Source organism: Lagopus leucura, unplaced genomic scaffold, assembly GCF_019238085.1.
Source record: "Lagopus leucura isolate 7727_CA_CO unplaced genomic scaffold, USGS_WTPT01 Super-Scaffold_100159, whole genome shotgun sequence".
NCBI lineage: Eukaryota > Metazoa > Chordata > Aves > Galliformes > Phasianidae > Lagopus > Lagopus leucura.
This window is the reverse complement of record NW_024962335.1, coordinates 12,136,942-12,157,648: the sequence shown is the minus strand read 5'-3', so window position 1 is coordinate 12,157,648 and position 20,707 is coordinate 12,136,942. Positions and strand designations below refer to the sequence as shown.

The 20,707-nt window shown below is 40.1% G+C and overlaps 1 protein-coding gene across 14 annotated transcripts in view; it reads left to right on the top strand.

Moving 5' to 3' along the window:
• TNRC6B (trinucleotide repeat containing adaptor 6B) overlaps positions 1-20,707 on the top strand; it is a 127,690-nt gene that overhangs the window by 86,271 nt on the left and 20,712 nt on the right. For 11 of the 14 annotated variants that reach the window (XM_042889465.1, XM_042889454.1, XM_042889460.1 and 8 more), the window contains 7 exons: positions 2,399-2,420; positions 4,005-4,349; positions 8,508-10,835; positions 11,705-11,863; positions 15,950-16,128; positions 17,327-17,401; positions 18,650-18,695. In XM_042889465.1, coding sequence (XP_042745399.1) covers positions 2,399-2,420; positions 4,005-4,349; positions 8,508-10,835; positions 11,705-11,863; positions 15,950-16,128; positions 17,327-17,401; positions 18,650-18,695 — 3,154 coding nt within the window. The remainder of the gene's footprint in view (positions 1-2,398; positions 2,421-4,004; positions 4,350-8,507; positions 10,836-11,704; positions 11,864-15,949; positions 16,129-17,326; positions 17,402-18,649; positions 18,696-20,707) is intronic. The other 3 variants (XM_042889464.1, XM_042889463.1, XM_042889459.1) reach the window with 2 other exon arrangements.

Here is a 20,707-nt window from a genome sequence, read left to right as displayed (position 1 = left end):
TACCACTTCAAAATTGGTGCAGATAAACCTAGCGTATTTCTGTTGTCCTTAGTCAGTGTCACAATGATGCATCCCCAATAACACTGCAGAAAATCAGTAGCTACAGAATAAGGTTTCTTCAGCATCTTTTTCCTTGAGTGTTGCTGCTGTTTAATGCTCAAGTAGAAAATAAAAATAGATGGTGTGTTTTCAGCCATGTAGGAACCAGGAGGGGCCGAGGCTTGTGAGTAAAGAGTAGTGATTTGAGAATTACATGCTAATACTCCACACAACAAAAACTTGGAAAGGTTGTACTGATAGTGTTGATAGCAGTGCTGAGTGTGTTTACAGAGGAGTCAGTACTTTGAATACAAAGGAGATTTGCCAGCTTTCCTGTGTGGTCCCTCATCTACCAAGTTATTTGCTGTGATTGCATGTTAAGATATTTTGCCAAAATCTGGGAAAAGGTAAACACTGAAAATAAGTTAATCTCCTGGAGACCAAGTGTGGGAGTAATACTTGAAGACAGCTGGGAATATAGGCAGAACATAAATGTGTGTGTCCGTTCTTAGTGACTGCAGTAGTGATCACCAAAAAACCAGCAGTGATTTGGGGGGTGGCTCTTTCAGATAGGGTTTGTATAACATGAAACAGCTGTTTCTGTCTGGATCTTCAGAAACTTAACGAAAGAAAAAGATGAAAATCAGCAAAGGTTATGCAAGCAGATTCATAGACTGAATTCCTGTGGTTTGTGTCCCAGGGGCTGTTTGGTAGCTTGTCAGAAGGCTGAGATTGGCCCCGTCCTGCCAGTGCTCCCAGGTTTCCCACAGAGAGATGACGGCTGTAAGTCTGAGACACGCAGTCGCTTTCTCAGCTTCTGTATTCTGGATCTGAGAAATGACAAAACCAGATAGTTTTGACTATGGATGTAACATAGGCAGAAGTGTTTCTTTTTTAATCTAAAACAGTGATTATAATTTAGGATTTTTTGAACATCTGGTGAAGTGGTGTTCTTCCAAGTAGACAAGTTATTTACAGGAGGTGTTTGCTCTTACCATAGGGAACCTATCAGCATTACAACGTTGGTTTCATGAATTCTTTTATTCCATTTCACCTTCCTTTAGTAACAGAGCATTACAGTCACTTAAGTGCTTAACAGAATTTTAGCTGCTCTAGAGGCAGATCCGGCTTCGCACACGTGGGATGTTTCCTAAAAGAAATGAAAACTGACATCTGGCACAGTATGGACGCATTTTTGGTACAGGTGCATTGTTGGTTTCTTAGAAGAGTTGCATAAATCTGAAGTTAGGATGTTTGAATTTGGTTTATATTTTAGTGAATATTTCACTTTGCATATTACAGTCCTCACTTTTGTGAAGTAAATGATGTCACAGCAATTCAGGACAGTTTGTCTTTTTATTCTTTACCATACAAAAGGGTTCTGGCTTGGTTGGCTTAGACAATAAACTGCTTTTTACTTGTGCTTTCATTATTCTATACTGTCCCTGTGTGCTTTCCAGAATTATGGACTAGCTCAGCAATTTCTTTTTCAGAACAGGTGTCATAGAGCCTGACACATGATGATCTTTAGGGTTTTTCCTTTATTGTGTAGTGGAGCTCATGATCGACAGGATCAAAACATGCTACGATTCACATGATTCCGCAGAATATGCCAGTGATATGTTTGTGTCTGCTGTAGCTTGAAATCTGCTATGCTGTAAGAATGTAAAAGTACAGCAAAACACCACATTGAGTGCATTGGCCAGCATGATGGCTCACTTCAGTAACCAACTGCTTGCATTCAAGTGATGTTGAAGCCTGGTGCTTTATAGGCATTTCTGGTACTTTTTGTAATTGAAACAGTGAACCTCCTGTCACCCTGGGGAGGATGCTGTGCGAAAAGTGAAAGGGAAGGTGGCAGAGACAGATTGGTACTCTCACATACAGCGACCCTGGGGGAATTCTGTTGCTAGCCCCAACAGTCTACTGTAGGTATACTTGCATAGAGGGTAGGATTTATTACAGTTTAACTGTAGTGTTTAATGTGCACAGTCTGAAGAAGCTGTAATGGCATATAGCTCAGGTTTATTTGTGCTTCACAAATTAATGTTGAGCTTATTCATGCTTCACAAGTAGGTGTTTGGCAAGAGGAAGGGGGTGAATACTAACAATGAAGAATACAGAAATCACTGTTTATGCCAGATAATTTTCTGTGAGGCAAAGGTATTCCAGAAACTGTTGTTCTTAACAATTTATATATAAGACATAAATTGTTCTGATGCTTGCAGTTGATCAGCTGATTATTTTCTTTCAGCTTATACCGATTTTGTGCTTATAAATTCATGATTTAGTGCAGCCTGCTGAATGTTTGTTTTGAGGTTCTTACAACTCTGTTTACATTCTTGCTCTTACTTTGCAGGTCACAGATCAAAAAACCAAAGGTAAGAGTCTTTGTTTAATCCTGAAGAGCATTTTTATTGACTTGAGTCCAAACTTGGTTTTGATCAAAGCTGTTAGAAAAGGGAGTTATGATTTGAGATGAAGTACTCAAAACGAGCATTAGGAAGAAAGAAGAAGCTAAGAGGATTAAAATGGAGAAACTAAAACTGTCCATTTTGTCAGCGCCAGAATACTAGAAGTGAAAATGGTGGATGTAGCTAAAATAGGCCAGCTAAAATATTTAGCCCAACTTTCAAATTTACAAAGGTTTTAGATGAGTAACTGAAAACTGAAACCTATGATATAAATGGAATGGAAGACAGGGAAAGTACTGCGTGCGGTGATGTACCGAAACGAGCGAAAAAGACTTGTTTCTGGAAAATTAATTAAGGGATAATTAAGTCCGAGCACCTAAAAGCCAAAAAAATAGGGCAGAACTGAAGAATGAACATCTTGAATGCTTGGCTTATTAACTGGTATGTTTGTCACTTTTCTAAAACTTGCTTGAGGAAGTTGCCGTTAAAAAGAAATGGCAGAGAAGAGGAAAGACAGTAGTTGGTTTTACAGCTGACAATACCTTTTTTTTGTTTAGGGGCAATGAAACCTATATAGAGAAGTCAGAAAATGCTCATCAAAACAATATGTGGGGGATAATGCATTTACAGCTGCTGGAGAGAGACTCCCTGGTGTTGATCTCTCTTTTGTAAGAGCAAAAGTTCTGCTGATAATGCTCACTTTGGTGGGGAGGGGTTGCTGAGCATGCTTTTCTCGTATTAGTCTCCAGCAGAGGCTATAGGAAATGTATTAAATTTTCCTCTTTGGATTCTGTTAGTGAGTTATTACAGGTGCAGGACTAAGGTAATGCCTGATTTTCTTTTGCAGTATTTAAAAAAGCACAGGGAGAGTTTTAGGAAGGGGACACAACCCCTCCCCACCCCCCTCAACCCGCAGTTTTGGACAGTATTACTTTCTCAAGGATTTGTCTGCATTTTTACTTTTCTCTAAGGCACAATAGCCTTCAGAAGCAGCTTATCCTTGCTTGTAGGAGCATCTGGTGACCAGGTGGTAAACTGTAGGCAAGCCCAATACAAATGCTGTCGGTAGGACTGCTTTCTGAATAAGAGTCAAATATTACTGCCTTATTTCAGAGAAGATTAGAGTGCTCGGACTTGTTAATTCTCAGTTGTTGAGCAGGGTCTTTTGCTCTGTGTTCTAGCAATGGCCGAAGCAAGTGAAACTTAGAATCTGATTTCAGGTCTCCAGTAAGGGTGATGCATAACAATCCTAAAACCAGTTGAAGATGGGGAAGAGAAGGGGAAAAAAAGGTTATGTATGACTGTTCATCTTTTAAAACTTCTCCTGACCTAGGGTGGTTATCATTTGCCACCATTACTTTAAAAAAAATTGATACTTCAAGAGGCTTGCCAAGGGCAGAGTTCCAATTAAATTTTATTTGTGTAAGGTTGAAGCTGCATGGTGTATCAGAGAAGAATGGCACTATAAAAGAAAAGAGTTGCAGCGACCTCTTGTAGCTAACGCAGGTTTGAGTGGAAGACTGCCTAACTTTGATTTTTCCTGTTTTTCAGTGCCCGAAGTGACGAAACCAAGTTTAAGCCAACCAGTGGCTGCCAGCCCAATTGGCAACTCTCCATCGCCACCAGTCAATGGTGGCAACAATGCCAAAAGGGTGGCAGTGCCGAACGGACAACCGCCAAGCGCCGCCCGCTACATGCCTCGGGAGGTGCCGCCGCGATTCCGTTGCCAGCAGGACCACAAAGTGTTACTGAAACGTGGGCAGCCCCCTCCACCATCCTGTATGCTCCTTGGGGGTGGAGCAGGGCCTCCTCCCCCGGCAGCACCAGGAGCAAACCCCAGCAACGCACAACCAGTGACAGGAGCACTGCTGCAGAGCGACAGTGGGACTGCAACAGGTGAGTGAGAATGGGGACGTTACGTCCACATGCGTGCGCGCTCCTAAGAAAAGGGATCACTGAAACTGTGCTCTGACAGAATTTTGGAAAGCTGACTCCTGCTCTTTTAGCGCATACGCTTTTCCTTTCCTGATAGCAGCATTGTGTGCAATTTTTACTACTGTCTGGAACCAGAACGGTGATTATTTTTTTTTTAAAGATACGCATGTTTTGAGTGCTTTGAATTGGGTACTGTAGGGCTCTTTGGACCACAACGAGGTAAATAAAGCATAGCGATAAATGGGTAGCATTTAATAGCTGTTGTTGAGAACAGAAAAATTACTGACTGCTCTTGATTATTTTTTTTTTAGTAGCTTGAGGGATTGCTGTAACAGTAATATTTCCTTCTTAACTTAGAGTAATAGAAAAAGAAAAGTCCACTTGGGACATCTAAAGAAAAGCTTAGTTGATCTGAGTATTCAAGGACACTTCAGTTCTAACAATCAGGATTTAAAATAAAGTCAAAAAAAGGAAAAAGTGCTACCATTACGTCTGTTTTGAAAGCCCCAACAGAGTGGGTTATTTTACCCATCGTTGAGAGCATAAACTTTTTAGTTCTCTGCAGTCCACAAAAAGATGAACTCTGAGCTGATTTGAAACTCAGGAATGTAGTAAGCGAGGTGAGGTGGTTTTGTTTGTATTTAAAAAGTTCCTAGGAAAATGAATAATTTAGTTTGTTTTGCCTCTTCCACACTTGAATTCCTTGGTAGTGAATCACTGTTTGACATTTTTTGTCTTATTGTCTCTCATGTTCCCTATTTAATGGTGGGCAAGTTTTAAGCTAAAACAGAAAAATGTTAGCTAATTGGTTTTAAAATATATCAGTGACAGATGGCTGTTTTTGAGAAACACACCTGAAAGAGGAATGGTGAGGAAAAAAATCACCACAGCAAACAACAGCCCGAAGTTTTCATACTTGAGGTATAAAATCCAAGCGTTATGTCAGCGTTAGCATATCTTCACAGTGATAGGCTGACAGAGGAGACATTATGGTAGAGAAACATTCTAAAAATACACAAGATTTCTCATTTCTTCCAACAGCAGTTTTTTAAAATTTTCATTGAGCTTCATTCAAACCAATTTGAAGTGTTTTATACACTTCTTAAGTTCTGTGTAATTATTATGTGTTCAACAGCTATTATTTGGTTTTGGGACTGACCTCAAGTTTTATGAATTCTCATATTTCAGCTTTAACTCAATTACTGAGATTATGTTATATGGTTGTATTTTATTGATTGTGGCAACATTTATGGCCACACTCTTATGCAAGTCTGGAGTGTTGCCAAGGAAGATCTGTGCCCTTCAGACTTGCCTCACCCTATTCGAATACACTTCTGCACCATAACACAGTATCTGGGCCGAGGAGCTGACTTGGATTAAAATTAACCCAAGTTGGTGTATAAAGCTCATTTCAGCCTGGATAATTTCCCAGTTGAACTCACTGACTGTCAGTAGCAACACGGATGATAGCACATGGGAGTAGGTGTGGCAGAGGACTGGAAATGAGCAGCTGTCTAAGAGGAAGGTTAGTGCCACACTTAAAAGGCTTCAGGAAATTGCTTATGGAAGCATGATATTGCCGTGCCTCTCCTGTCACCAGTTCCTTCTGGGATCCTGGCTGTTTCAAAATTGAGTGTCAGATTTGGACCTAACTTTGTCAAGCAGCCATGTATTATGATGAACTCATCACACACACACACAAATGCAGGCAAGAAGGCAGATTCCCAAAGGGGAAAATAATTTAGGTAATTCTTCTCCTTGTTAAATTCACCAAATGGCAATAGGTGGTGTTGGTGAAGTCTTCGATTGCCAGTAACTGATCCATTTTAAAAAAATTATTATTTTGCTGTCCTGTAGCAGTGCAGCTTCTATACGAAACAAGGGAAAACAAACAGAACTGAACAACTACAGCAAGAGCAATTATTAATATAGAAGGTCAAGACCTAATCCTTGTTCACATGTATGTTTTACTGCCAGAATTGGAATGCAGTGTAAGATGACAAAACCCTAATCCCCTGAAAGATGACTTCTGTTTGCCAAGCTTACTACTGTCTTGTAGCAATGCTGTCATGTAGAGGATTGTATATCATTTTTCTACTACGAGTCATCTTCAGAACGTGCGAGACATTTTTTGAAAACAAAGCTTAAATTCTATTGGTGAACATCTTTCAGTCGTCATAGTATCCTCCAGGAATCACCAGATGGTCTCTCACACCAAAACTGAATCTTTGTTTCTGGACTCCATTTCAGTACTTTCACTTATTTCAGTTCCTTATTTTCATCATTAAAAGTAAACGTTTTTAATTGAAAAAAAAAAAAGAGTGAGGAGGGAAGGGTGAGGTTACTCACTGTACTAAAAGGATGGAATTGCACTTCCTTGCTCTTCTTAAGTTTGCAATTGACATTAAAATAACAGAAGGAACAGGGTGAGCATGGGAACTGCGTGATTTGTTGGATTTTGGTGGCCTAGGGTTAATGGATGAAGACAGACTTCATCAAATTTGAAAGCTTCCGTTATTACTAATAGTAATCAGAAATGTTGGTCTTCACTCTTGAGTACATAACACATGTACTTTAAAAAATCAACTGTTTTTATAAGTCATTATAACTTTATTAGTGTTCAGCATGAGTTTGTAGAACGGGGAGTGTTCAGTCTTCATTACAGAGAATTTGTGGGCAGTTTCAAGTTCTTCTGTATTACGGATGTGTAGAAAAGTAAATGGCGCTATATAGAGAAGCACATAGAAGTAGAAATGAAATGAAATGAAATTATATAGATGAGCAAAGGTAACTTTGGGTGAAAGGGAAAGTCAACTTGCCTGACTTCTTAAATTGATGAGAACTATTTGTACATATGCAAACATTATGCTGTTAGCATTGACAGAGGCTTCATTGTGGCGCTATTAATTTATGTGCTTTAAAGCTGTATACAAATACCTTGACATTGTGGTCCTTTTCCTAGTTATTTCTCCTGTCATTTTCTTTCACTGACTCTTAAGAGTTATTGGACTTGGAGGTTGCCCTATACAATGCAGTGTTAGCAAAAGCTAACATATCAAGAAATGGACAGTGTGCTGTTGAGTTTGTGAATACAGTTGACTTAATTAAAGGGCTGTTGGAACTGTCACAAATGAGAGGTGAGACTTGGCAAATTTGGAGTAGATCAGTTAAAAGAGAGGAGGAAATGTTTGATATCTTGTTAGCTTTTGTCTAGTGGTGGAGAGATTGATTCAGTTTCTCACAAAACCACAAAATGTGATTTATGTAGAGTGATAGAAATGTGGAATAATTACATGCTCAATACAGCTTGCATGCTACTACAGAGAAATTATGATTTGTGTAGGTTTGACTCTTGGTTTACTCTTTTCAGCATAGCTTTGGGAAAGAAAACTCTTTGTTTTGTAAGGGTGTAAAGAAAGTTCTGCTAGCAAAATCAACTTAAAAAAAAGATGTATTTGAAGCTAAAGGCTTCAGCTTTATATTCCTTTTATGTTTTTCATCTTTTACCTTTCTGTCTGTCAGAAATACTGGTTGCTTTGTTGAATCGGTCACAGAATCATAGAGTATCCTTAGTTGGAAGTGACCCATAAGGACCTCTGAATCCAACTCCTGGCTCCACACAGGATCACCAAAACATCAGACCATATGCTTCTTGAACTCCATCATGTAGTCTCCTACTTGACTATGCAAACATGCATGCATAAAAGTGTGTGCACATATATATTCTTGTTCTGCACGTAGTATGATTTCATCTGTTTTTGAGAAGTTTACAACTAGTGCCTGTAGTGACCATACAGGTTCATTTAGTGAGTTGCAGTTGTTTTGTTGAACTTGAATCAGCTGGTCTGTAAGACACAGAGAGACTTAACCATAATTCAGATGCCCGCAAACTGCTTCTGGGGAATTTCTTGAAATGCATTTTTAATCTGTATTTTTAATGGTTTTTTCTAGCTTCTTGTTCTTCCTAAGCAACTCTGTGACATGTGCATGAGAATAGGATCAATGTATTAATCGAATCAATAGTCAGTGGTGTCAAAAATGTGATGTTCAGTGTTTGTAGAGAGCATTGAATATTAATGGCCTTTTGGGGTCTTTTTTATGCTTTTTTTTTCTTTTTAGATTCAACAATTGGAGGTGCTGCTGCTTCAAATTATGCAAATTCCACTTGGGGTCCTGGAGCCTCCTCCAACAGCGGCACCAACGCCAACCCAACTCACATCTGGGACAAGGTGATTGTAGACGGGTCTGACATGGAAGAGTGGCCTTGTATCGCCAGCAAAGATGCTGAGTCTTCTTCCGAAAACACCACCGATAACAACAGTGCCTCGAACCCTGGCTTGGAGAAGAACACTCTGCCAGGAAGCACCACTAGTAACAAAGGAAAAGGAAGCCAGTGCCAGTCTGGAAGCGCTGGAAATGAATGTAATCTTGGGGCCTGGAAATCTGATCCCAAGGCTAAATCTGTTCAATCTTCCAACCCTGCTGCCGAGAGTAACAATGGACTAAGTAATTGGAGGAACTTGACTGGACAAGATAGAATTGGTTCTGGTTCTGGCTTCAGCAACTTTAACCCAAATAGCAACCCGTCTGCTTGGCCAGCACTGGTCCAAGAGGGCAATTCTAGGAAAGGGACTTCGGAATCTGATAGTGGTAGCTCCAATGCACAGATTAGCACAGTAGGTCAGACCTCTAGGGAACAGCAGTCAAAGATGGAAAATGCGGGTGTTAACTTTGTCTCTGGCAGAGAACAGGCTCAAATTCATAACACTGATGGACCAAAAAACGGAAACACTAACTCCTTGAACTTAAGTTCACCAAACCCTATGGAGAATAAGGGAATGCCCTTTGAAATGGGCTTGGGGAACCCTTCCAGGAGCACTGACGCCCCTTCACAAAGCACTGGAGAAAGAAAGACTGGGAGTGTTGGGTCTTGGGGTACAGCTAGGGGGTCTTCTGGAACTGACACAGTCTCTGGACAGAGCAATTCTGGAAACCATGGGAACAATGGAAAGGATAGGGAGGACTCCTGGAAAGGAGCTTCTGTTCAAAAATCTAATGGGTCAAGAAGCGATTCTTGGGATAACAATAACCGGTCTACGGGTGGTGGGTCTTGGAACTTTGGCCCTCAGCATGCAAATGAAAGCAAATGGGGTGAAGGGAACAAATTAACATCTGGGGTCTCTCAGGGAGAATGGAAACAGCTGTCTGGGTCTGATGAACTGAAGATTGGAGAATGGAGTGGTCCAAACCAACCAAATTCTAGCACTGGAGCATGGGACAATCAAAAAGGCCACCCTCTTCCTGAAAACCAAGGCAATTCCCAGGCTCCCTGTTGGGGAAGATCTTCCAGCTCTGCAGGAAGTGAGGTTGGAGGTCAAAGCACTGGAAGCAACCACAAAGCAGGAAGTAGTGACAGTCACAATTCTGGACGCCGATCATATAGGCCTACACATCCTGATTGCCAGGCAGTCTTGCAGACTTTGCTGAGCAGGACTGATTTGGACCCCCGAGTGCTTTCAAACACTGGCTGGGGCCAAACACAAATTAAGCAAGATACCGTATGGGATATTGAAGAGATGCCACGGCCTGAGGGGAAGTCTGACAAAGGAACTGAGGGGTGGGAGAGCTCTGCCACACAGACAAAGAACTCAGGGGGCTGGGGCGATGTACCCAGCCAAAGCAATCAAATCAAGTCTGGATGGGGTGAGCTCTCAACCCCAACAGAGTGGAAGGACCCCAAAAATACTGGAGGATGGAATGACTATAAGAACCCCAATTCATCTAATTGGGGAGGGGGAAGACAAGAAGAGAAATCATCATCTTCTTGGAATGACAGCTCTAGTAAGGATCAGGGGTGGGGTGGACGGCAGCCTAATCAAGGATGGTCTTCTGGAAAGAACGGTTGGGGAGAGGAAGTTGACCAAGCGAAAAACAGCAACTGGGAAAGTGCGGGAAATAAGCCAGCATCTGGTTGGGGTGAAGGTGGGCAAAATGAGATTGGAACTTGGGGTAATGGTGCAAATACAGGCTCTGCTTCGAAGGGTGGTTGGGACGATTGTAAAAGAAATTCAACGTGGAACGAGACGGGTCGACAGCCCAACTCCTGGAACAAGCAGCAGCAGCAACAACAGCAGCAGCAGCAGGAGACTTCTGGTTCCTGGGGTCCACCGCCACAAACTCCAAGTAATGGGCGACCTCCGAACCCAAACTGGAACAGCGGACCACAACCAGCTGCCCCCAAAGACGAGGAGCCTAGTGGCTGGGAAGAACCTTCTCCACAGTCAATCAGTCGGAAAATGGATATTGATGATGGCACTTCAGCGTGGGGAGATCCTAGCAGTTATAACTACAAGAATGTGAACCTGTGGGACAAGAACTCACAAGGAGGACAGGCCCCACGGGAACAGAGCCTGCCTACTCCAATGACTAGCAAATCACAAGCATCAGGTACTCCTTCCTTTCTTCAGCAAATTTCTATGATCGTAACCCTTCTGCATAAGAGGTACACTTGTAGCCTATAGCTAATAGCATTATTTCATAATGAAAAGCCATTTCTTACTTGAATGTTGGGTGCTGAATTCAAGTGTCATTAATTTGAATCAAATAGTCCTTTGCTTATTGTGCCTTAATAACTTTGATCTGAAGACCGGTCAGCTTGCCAGTAAAAAAAAAAAAAAAGTGTTAGCTGGCAAGTATTCTATCTGGGAAGGGTTGAATTCTTACAGAACTTTTATTTAATTACTAGAGAAACAGGGAAAAATTCTGTATTTGTTTTGAGTCAAAAACTGTTTGCTTTGAAACATGGTTAATAGCAGTTGACACTGAATGAGCATCTGGTTTAGTTTCTTAGCTCAATTTGGTTCTACTGTATGATGAAGAATATTTAGCGACGTATTTTCTTCTTTGAAATAATAATTACAAAAAAAAAAAAAACAAAACCAAGAAATCAACCCTGCATAGCCTGGAAATGAGTGAGGTGTACTGTTATGTTCTTAGTTGTTCTTCAGTATATGAAAACCCCAAATGGTCTGGTGCTTTCAGTAAAAGAAGTTCACCAGAAGACAAAGTAGGGTTAGGTTCGTATTTAACCTGAGAGAAGAATATTATTCATCCTTATATTCTTTCTTTTCATACCTGAAGCTCAGAGCCCACCATGAACAGTTGATACGAACAGTTTTTGATTCTGTTTCACCCACACTATTGAGACCTCAGAGTCTTCAGCAGACGTAATGCAGTAGAATGATGACATGGTGCACTGCAGTAAATAGTTCGTTGTCTAAACGGTCTGTAATGAAAACTCTTTCTCCTTTGTGCAGTCTGGAGCAAAAGCACTCCGCCTGCTCCAGATAATGGTACGTCCGCCTGGGGTGAGCCAAATGAAACCAGTCCCGGGTGGGGTGAAGTAGATGATACAGGAGCATCGACAACAGGCTGGGGGAATGCACCTTCCAACGCCCCGAATGCCATGAAATCTAGTGAGTATAGGACAGATCCTAGTTTATTTGCAGTGGTCCTGGAGACTTCTAGCGTTTGGCTTTTTGATATAGGTCACCCATGGAGGAATTGTTATCTGAGGCCTAGAAGCAATGCTGAATGTAATGTAAGATATTGGTGGATGAGTGATTAAGTGCTTACCGATGACTGGCTACTTACCTTTAAGGTAACGGAGGCGTTCTTCACCTAAGCGCTTAAACGGACAGCTTTGATTTGTGCAAGTGTTGAAGCACTAGAGCATCTGAGTGAGGAAGCAGTTCTTTTTCTCATGTCATCTTTTCTGTCTGCACACTGTACAAACTTGTTACATGGTAAATTACCTTTTCTGATCACATTAGGAAAAGGAATGTGCAGTTTATAGAAACGTTTCACAGTAGAGGTGTGTGAAGTGCCTTTGAATGGACTTTCTTGTTGCATGAATGTGAAAGACTCATAAATCGACCTTCCCCTTGTGGCCTAACCTAAATGGCTGAATATTTCTAGATATTACCTGCCTGCAGCTATGCTTCTCCATGAATGAGATCCTTTTTTAAAAAAAAATTACTTTGAAGTTAAAATCCTACTGTGTCAAGTTAGATTTGTATGGAAGTTATTCCTGATGTCAACTGTTGGTAGAACTTCTGTTTCGCTGCTCTTAAGGAAAATGGGGCAAACAAAGCAATCTCCCTCTGATACAGCATAGCAGTGTTATAGCCAAAGACTGTGACTTTTGGTTATTAAGGTTCCATTAGGAAATACTGATAATACTCACTGTTTCTGAACTTCAGTGTTTAAGTGGTAAGATTTTGCAGTTACAAGTTACTCTTACAGCATGTGATTGTCTGGGGTGAAATGCTGTGTAAGGATTGTTTGCTGTTCTGTCATTTGCTCTTACCCACACTCAAACAATTAGGCCATTTATGAAACAAAACTGGAAAATTCCAGTAACATCTATTGAAACCTTTATTGGGTGGCCGTGGTACTTCTTGTACCTGTCAGACAAACTTGGCTCTTTTCAGGATGCTAGAATTTTTGTAGATGGATCATCTTCCTTCCTTTGTGAAAAGGCACCTAAGTGTAGCCAAAATAAGAGCCTCTGAGGTATTAAGAATCCATTAAAAAATCTGTGGATTTTTAAATAATTAAAATAGTCTTCCAAGACTACAAATAGTCACTTGCTTGTCTTAGCTGGTCTGCATATGGTGACATAACCAAAAAGCTACAGCATATGTTTATGTGCTTTGTGTATAAGCTGTTTCCGCCTCAGGAAGAGCAAAATACAGGGGGTTTTCCCTGTGTTGGCTGTTAAAGTATGTCACCAGCATTAAGAACTGGGATCTTCATTCTCCTGTGTACTGTGAATGCTCTACCAAGTCCTTTCTAATTGGCACCCAGACAGAACAAAGGAGAAAACCATATTATTCAGTGTACTAAGGGGAGATATTTCGTATCTTGGGTAAGCTGGAAAAGGAAATTGGGGCAAAAAGCCTGCAAAGGTGTAATTTATGGTTGAAAGTAAAGAGAGGAAATAAAGACTAGCATCAGCTGGACAAGAAAATTACAGTTGAGAGCCAAAGAAGGAAGTGGGAGGTGAGGTGTGACCAAAAAAAACCCAACCAACCCCAAAAGAACTAAATGAGCAGAAAAGGTTGTGAAAATAGGTTTCCTGTATGTATTATGAAGAAGAGGTAGGACAGGAGAGAATCATGCAACCAAACAGCGTAGAGCTTAGTGTAGGAAAGCTGCTTGAAGTACAGAAACGTGAGGCAGAGTAAAAGTTACCACTTGGGAGAGTGCTCAGTTGTACATTCAGAGAATATTCTGTTCTTAACTTTGCATAGATAAGGTCAAGACAGAAATTGTGCCGTTAGTGCTTGTGAAAGCCATTGGCATTATATCCCATTATTCTACAGTGCTGGCTAATAGCAGTCCTTATTCACAGTACTGTTAACTCCAGTGGTAGGAGTCTGTGCAGTTGGTGTGAAGGTTTCATCTTAACTGAAGTCATGTGAGTGTCCATATGATACTGTCTTATGGATTGTGTTTTTGTTTGATGTGTTTTTTCAATCATGACAGGTTTATATAAAAACTAAACGGTGATGAGAAGTCATGTGGTTTAAAGTCTCTGAAATGTTGATTTGCTCCATTATATCACATATGCTGTGATGGCTTTCCATGGAAAGAAGGGTTTTGGTAGGACCTGAAATACTCCAAACATAAAATGGGATTGATGGTTTTTTTTGCCCTGTGGTGTCGTTACATCCAGTTGTCCAGCAACCGAGTACTTTTGGTTATTTGTGTGAGCATGATTGGTGTGAGCTCCATTTTGCATTTGATGAATAGAGGCATGTGGATTTTGAGAAAACTTATTTGGATTTTGAATTCTTTATCTGGCTAGCTAAGGATTGGAGGTTTTGCATTTACCTACCTTTGTGTAACTGCATGTAGCATTTCAATTGTACTGTGCTATAGGCTCCATCTGACCTTAAGTTGCACGTGCAGAAACTTAAGCCTAGTTCATTGCCTGCTTGTTAAAAAAAAAATTAAAATTACAAAGTTTCATCAGCACTGCATAGGAGTTCTCTGACAGGAGTTGTTTGGTTTTTTTGTGACAACATAATTTTGTTGGTACCTTCAGAGCTTCATTTCCTTACTGTATGTCATTGTGCCTTCTCACTCAGCACGTGAAAAAAATAAAGCAGGAGCTCTGCTGACAAGGAAGGCTTCTTTCTGTTCTGATTCATGTTCAAGTGTCTCAGACCTGAGAGCTGTCAATGCAGAAAATTCTCTCTGGTCATGTAGTTAAAACCAGGATCATAGGACTATATTTAAACACTGGCTGGAAGTAAGTTAAAGCCTGTAGCTTTTTCTGTGTAAGTAGCATGATTAAAGGATCAAGAGGCAGATTTTTATGCTTGGGCCAATGTGGTGCCTAAGCAGGTCTGAGTTTTGGTGCACAAAAGTGTGTCGAAAGGTTGAGTTTCCTGTGAAGTAGTTCAGTTGTTATCTGTGGTGAGATTTAAGGTAGCTCCTAAGTTGCCATGAAAAGCTGCTGTACTTATCTTCAGACTGATACAGGCAGATTTCCCCTTGACAGATTAAATACATTTCCTGACTGCTATTTATATTGAGATTTCCTGCTAAGTTCTTATTCCTCATTTCCACTCTCAAAACCCAGACAATTGAAGGATTAGTGAAGAGAAAGGTGGTGATGGTAGAGTTCCTTTCTAAAGGAGATGAGTGCTTGGAGAAGAAATGCACAGATGAAGAAGTTGCAGCAGGAAGGAAAGTGGTTGGACAGTGGACAAGAAAAGATTTGGGCTCTTATTGGCTTGTTAGAAGACTTAAAATTCTAAGTTTCGTGGCGGCTGTTATTAGAGAGTAACAACAAAAGGAGGCAACAGGGACAAGAAGCCCTTAGCATGAGTTTGTATGATGGAACCCAACTTTCTGGTAATGATATCTCTGTTTAAACAGTACTGCTAATGAGGCTTTTTAGTGCTACTGTTAAGGCTGGAAATGAAAGAGATTTTTGAGGGATTAAACTTGTTTTGGTGTTGCTTATGTCAGAGCACAATGTCAGGTCCTTTCCTTCAGATTCTGCTTTGTTGTTGCTCTTTTAAGTTCTTCATTTCTGTGTTCTGTGAAAGGATTCGGCGTGGTGGATATGTGGTACAGTTTTGAAGGAAGGCAGGAAATTATTCACAAATCAGGAGCCAGAGTCCTCAGCACCCTTTGGATTTTTTTTCTTAAGTGTCTTTGGAGTCTTTCATTTACATAAGGAAGTGATCGGTTGTCTTTTAAAGAATCCAAATGCAGCAGTAGTTGCAAGAGAGAAGTTTGTGTTGATCATTATTTCTTCTAAAGATTTAATGTTGCTTGAGAATTCTTGCAAAATAAGACATACTAACATGCCACCAGATCTCTTGGATTGTGGAGTTCATACACAAGTTTTTACTGCTGTTGGAGTGAATACACTTCTGTATTTCACTTTTTGCAGTTCTGACAATTTCAGCTAATGCAGCATCTAGTCACCTGCTGCATGGTATTGTGGGCTTATTTTTGAGCTTCTCTTTCTTCTTCTCAAGGTTCTAAATCTATGCAAGATGGCTGGGGAGAGAGTGATGGGCCAGTAACAGGCACGCGTCATTCCAGCTGGGAAGAGGAGGAGGAGGGAGGAGTCTGGAACACAGCAGGCTCTCAGGGAAGCAGTTCCTCCCACAACTCAACAAGCTGGGGGCAAGGAGGAAAGAAAACACAGATAAAGGTAAAACACTCGAATGATTCATAACTACAGTGTTGTTTGAAAGCAGTGTGACTAATGTGTTAGAGCATTTCTACTAATTATTCTTTTAAGAGGTATTATACAGAATTCAGCTAGAAAGGTGCCTGGTAGAGCAGCATAAAAAATATGAGGTTTTTGGATTTGTTCTAATGTGTTACACCTGTTGTGACTAATAGGTCTGCCAAAAAGTGTCATATTCTCTTGCTATGAAGGCTGCAGAGCCATTGCTAAGTGAAACTGAGCGGTTAGTATCTCAGGACTGTTGCTCATCTGTTCTTGGTGCATCTGTTAAACTGCTGCTGTTCTGCTTGCATAGCCTGCTGGAGTTCAGAATCCACAGGCCCTTTGGCAGTGCCCTCCAGTTTCTACACGGCTCCAGTTTCTACTTGGATTTGGGTCTGACTTGTGTTTGTTATTGTTAAATTTCAGCCTTGACTAGGATCTTGGCTACAGTCCTAAATGAATTGCTTTCTAAGGCTTGTATACATGTTAAAGTTCTCTATAACAGTAACATTTGATGTTGTATTAATATTAGAAGGACTGAGCTTTCTCTGCTTCTAATCAGATATTCAGGGCAGGCTTAAAAGGTGAGAGCAAATTTCCAAGGGCATCAATTTCCAAGGACAAGGAAATACTCTTGTGGGATGGTTTGGGGTTTTACAATTCCTATTTTGGAATAACTGTTCTCATGATTTTTTTTTCTCATTTAAAGGTTGTTTTTTTTTTTTTTTTTTTAACCTCCAAAGGAACTGTGCAGGTTTTTTGGTTTTTGTTTGTTTTTTAAAATCAATTTGATTTCTGACTGTTTCGGTTTTGACTTTGATTATCTGCATGTTGCAGTAAGGCCAGATTGAAAGGCAGGTCAGCACAGTGCCCATGAAAGAGAGCCCATAGTGATGGGAAGAAAGCCAAGGAAAGATCTTTGTGATGGACTAAAGAATGTATTAAACAGCAAGTATTCATCTGCTTCAGTATACCTGGAAGTGTGCAATTCTATAAGGAAAAAAAAAGTATTTTGTAAACATTTCCAGCTGCGCAAAAAATGTAAAGCTGTTTGTTACAGAGATAAATTTCTCAGATATTAGGATTTTCTTTCAACACTTCCCATCGCAGGGATAAAACAGAATTTAAGAAATGGAAAAGATGTTTAAAAATGTCTGTTTTTTTTTTCTCTTTTTAGTGCTCATTAAAAGGAGGAAATAGTGATTCATGGATGAACCCTATATCCAAACAGTTTTCAAATATGGGCTTGCTAGTAAGTGAATTTTTTATGAATTTAATACACAATTTGTAAAAAAAGCTGTAAGTTTTAAATCAGTGAGATGATGGCTCACTTTCAAGTGTGTTACTTTTTACCCTGCATTTGCTTTGTAGGCATGTTGCTCTAATATCAGTAGTAGCTGGGTATCCAGAACTTCTTGCTAGTAAGAATGGTTCCTTAAAAATAAAAAGATAAAAAAAGCACCCACAAACTTACACACTTTAAAGCTACTTTATGACAGTTGTAACTGGTGGCTTTTCATAAAGTGCTGTTTAGAACACTCCAGATAGAGGCCTCAGCTCATGGTTATATCATCAGACGTCTATGATTTTCCAGGACTCTTCAGGTTTCTGAAGCTCAGTCATTTCCCAGAGAAGCAGAGTTACAACGCTGTGTCTTAATTATTTTTACTAAGTAATGTGCAGCAGGGTCTTTTTTTAGGACAGAAGGAGCTCAATATTAAATGGTATTTAAGGATGAATTAGAAAGGTGAATAAATAGAGGGATGTCATGGAGAGAAAAGACCAATCTACAAAGTAGTATATTATAAAAATGCCAACACACAGAAATGCTGAGGAACTTCTGATGTGGTCCCTGTGTCAAATATTTTACCGAACATTGCACCAACTGTAATACTCTGATGCAGGAGTAATAATACTTGCTAGCAAAAGATCATAATGTAGAGACTATGTGAGAAGCCAGGGCTGCACAAAGTGTCACTAACAGGGCGAGGATTAGTTTGTACAAACTTTTGGCTGCAAGGCTCAAACTGAGTCTGCTAGAGCGTAGATGCTTCTGAAAGCTATGGGAACACACTGTCCCACACTGCCAACTGAAGAGTAACTTGGCAGCGCATTTCAAGATTTGATGACTGGACGGGTCATGAGGATGAGCTATCATTTTGGCCGCTATTTTCAGTGTTTCTTCTCTTGACCACTGGAACATGAGGACAGAGGTTCATTTCACAGAGCAGCTGTCTATCCATCTTTCTCTGTCTGTTGCTTGTGTTGTGTGTCTGGTTTCATTTCTGTAAACTCGCCGCATACAGAGCTGAGGGGTTGGGATGAGGTGTGCCCAAACTGAAATCAGGAGTTTTTGTGTGCTAAATTATAGTTTAGAATGGAACTGCAGTTGGCACAAACATGTTTTTCCTTCATTACACCTTTAACCATCAAGGACTCCTTTCAGAAACATCCCTCAGCATTTCAAAGAAGTCAGAACTGACTTTCTTTTTTCTTCCAGAGTCAAACTGAGGACATTCCAGGCAATAAGATGGACTTGTCTGTAGGTATGTATAATTTAATTTAATTGAAATATGAGACCACATGTAGTATTTTCATGTAGATGATATGCTTTCCTTTGGAAAGGTTTGATCCTTACTTTTTAGCACTCCTCGTGAGAGAGGGACGTGGTGATAGATGCCATCTGATATCTTCGCTGCAAGCTTTGAATACTTACACAGCCAGTGCTAGAATGCAACGTTGGGATGTATACCTGTACAGAACACAACTGTAACCTGGGGAAGGGGCATCCTAAGAGACTGTATTGATTTATGCAGTTCATGTTCATCGTCAATGTCAAGAAAGTGAGGGTCTTTCTTTCCTGTTGCTCTTGACAGTAGGACATTCCAATTAGCTTAGGTCCCTGGAGGTGATGCAAGTTAAGACTATCTGTGGTGATTTCTTCAGTTGCTTGCCTCAGGTTATTATGAATTATTTGCTCAGTAGAACCAGATTTTTCCCTATAGATAACCTCACCGCAAATCCTGCACTGCTTAAGTGGAGTGGAGCAAGGGGAAAGCATGAACCTAAATGAGAAGTTGAATTTGACCACTTGGATTAACTGTATTACCTAATCCTATTTAATCACCTTGGAATTTGCCACGACTTTTTTCTTTGGCAGACTGCCTGCAAAGTAAACTGTCAGAATTTTTTTGTTCTCGAAATCAAGTTTGGTTTTACATTTTGTTTTTTTTTCAGATTGTTTCTGAATAGTCACTGACATTGTATTGTGGTAGAAATACCACACGTTTCTGAACTCTTCTGCCATTTGAGCTGTTTCCCTGCAAGATCCTTAAAGCATATATTAAAAGAAATGATCCAATTTTAGAGCTTCTTTTTTTCTTTTTTATTGAGTCCTTTGGAGACTCAGTAAAGATAAAAACATAAACAGCACAGTCTTAGGTACTTAGAAACAGGAAGAAGGTCTCCTTCCTGTGTTCAGTCTACGGAATCTACAGAAGCAGGAAGGTTGCCTTGTGTCCTTGCTTGCAAAGACAGACCTCGTCCAGTTAAAGTCAAATGCATGAAGTAGTTTAATTTTTGTATATGTGGATAATTTTTGTATAAGTGGCAGTGGGAAGGCATCTGGTCTGATGCTGACCCTCTTTGCACCAGAGCTGTCAACAGCATTGGCCACAGCTGTAGGCATCGCATCTTGTAATGGAATTGGGATTTTTCTCAACCAAAAAAGATTGATCGTTTGGATCATGCTTTAATCTTCATTGGTAGTGAAGTTGTAGATTTGCAATAATCAAGGCGTACGTTTGGTATCAGCTCCAGTTTTAGTATTTTAATGCAATCTGAAGATTTTCAGTATCTCTTGGCTTAAAAAATACTGCTTTCTTAAAAGAGATGGTTTTTCTGCTGCATCACACATTATAGAAGATGAAAGTTCCTTTTTCCACAAATTCTTTCTTCCTGTTAGCAATTAAGGACTCCTTATCTTTTTATAGTAATTCATAGTTATGGGGAAAATAGCCGAACTTTTTTTCTATCCTCTTTGGCCTCTGCATTCAGACTCTGCTTGTGTCACATTTCTCTAAGTAGCCTGATTTACGCTGATTATAGTTCTTTTTATTCCTTGTCTCCAAATTAATTTGGATCCTTGAAACTTTCTGCTCTCGAGGATCTTAAAGCTATCAGACCTTGTGAGGAAGAGCATTAGACACTCAGAATATTCTGTGAGAATGCTGCAGAAAGGTTGCATTATCTTGATGTGTTGCACATCTGTTCTTTAACTTGTCCATTAATGGCAACATCTTTGATCCTAGATACATGTGTTTGTTATAGTTTGTATTCTATTTCAAAGAATAAGAATGTAACTGAGACTTTTCTACAGCTTTTGTGTTACTTTATTCTCTGCTTGGAAGTTCTGATCTTTTTTGCTTATGTTGCTTGTGAACAGTATAAGCTGTTTGTTCAGCCTGTAATTACTATCTAAACCTCAAAGGCTGGACTTTGTTATCAGGTAGTCTTGTTCTTCAACTGGATTTTGGTCATGTTTACAACATGCCAAGCT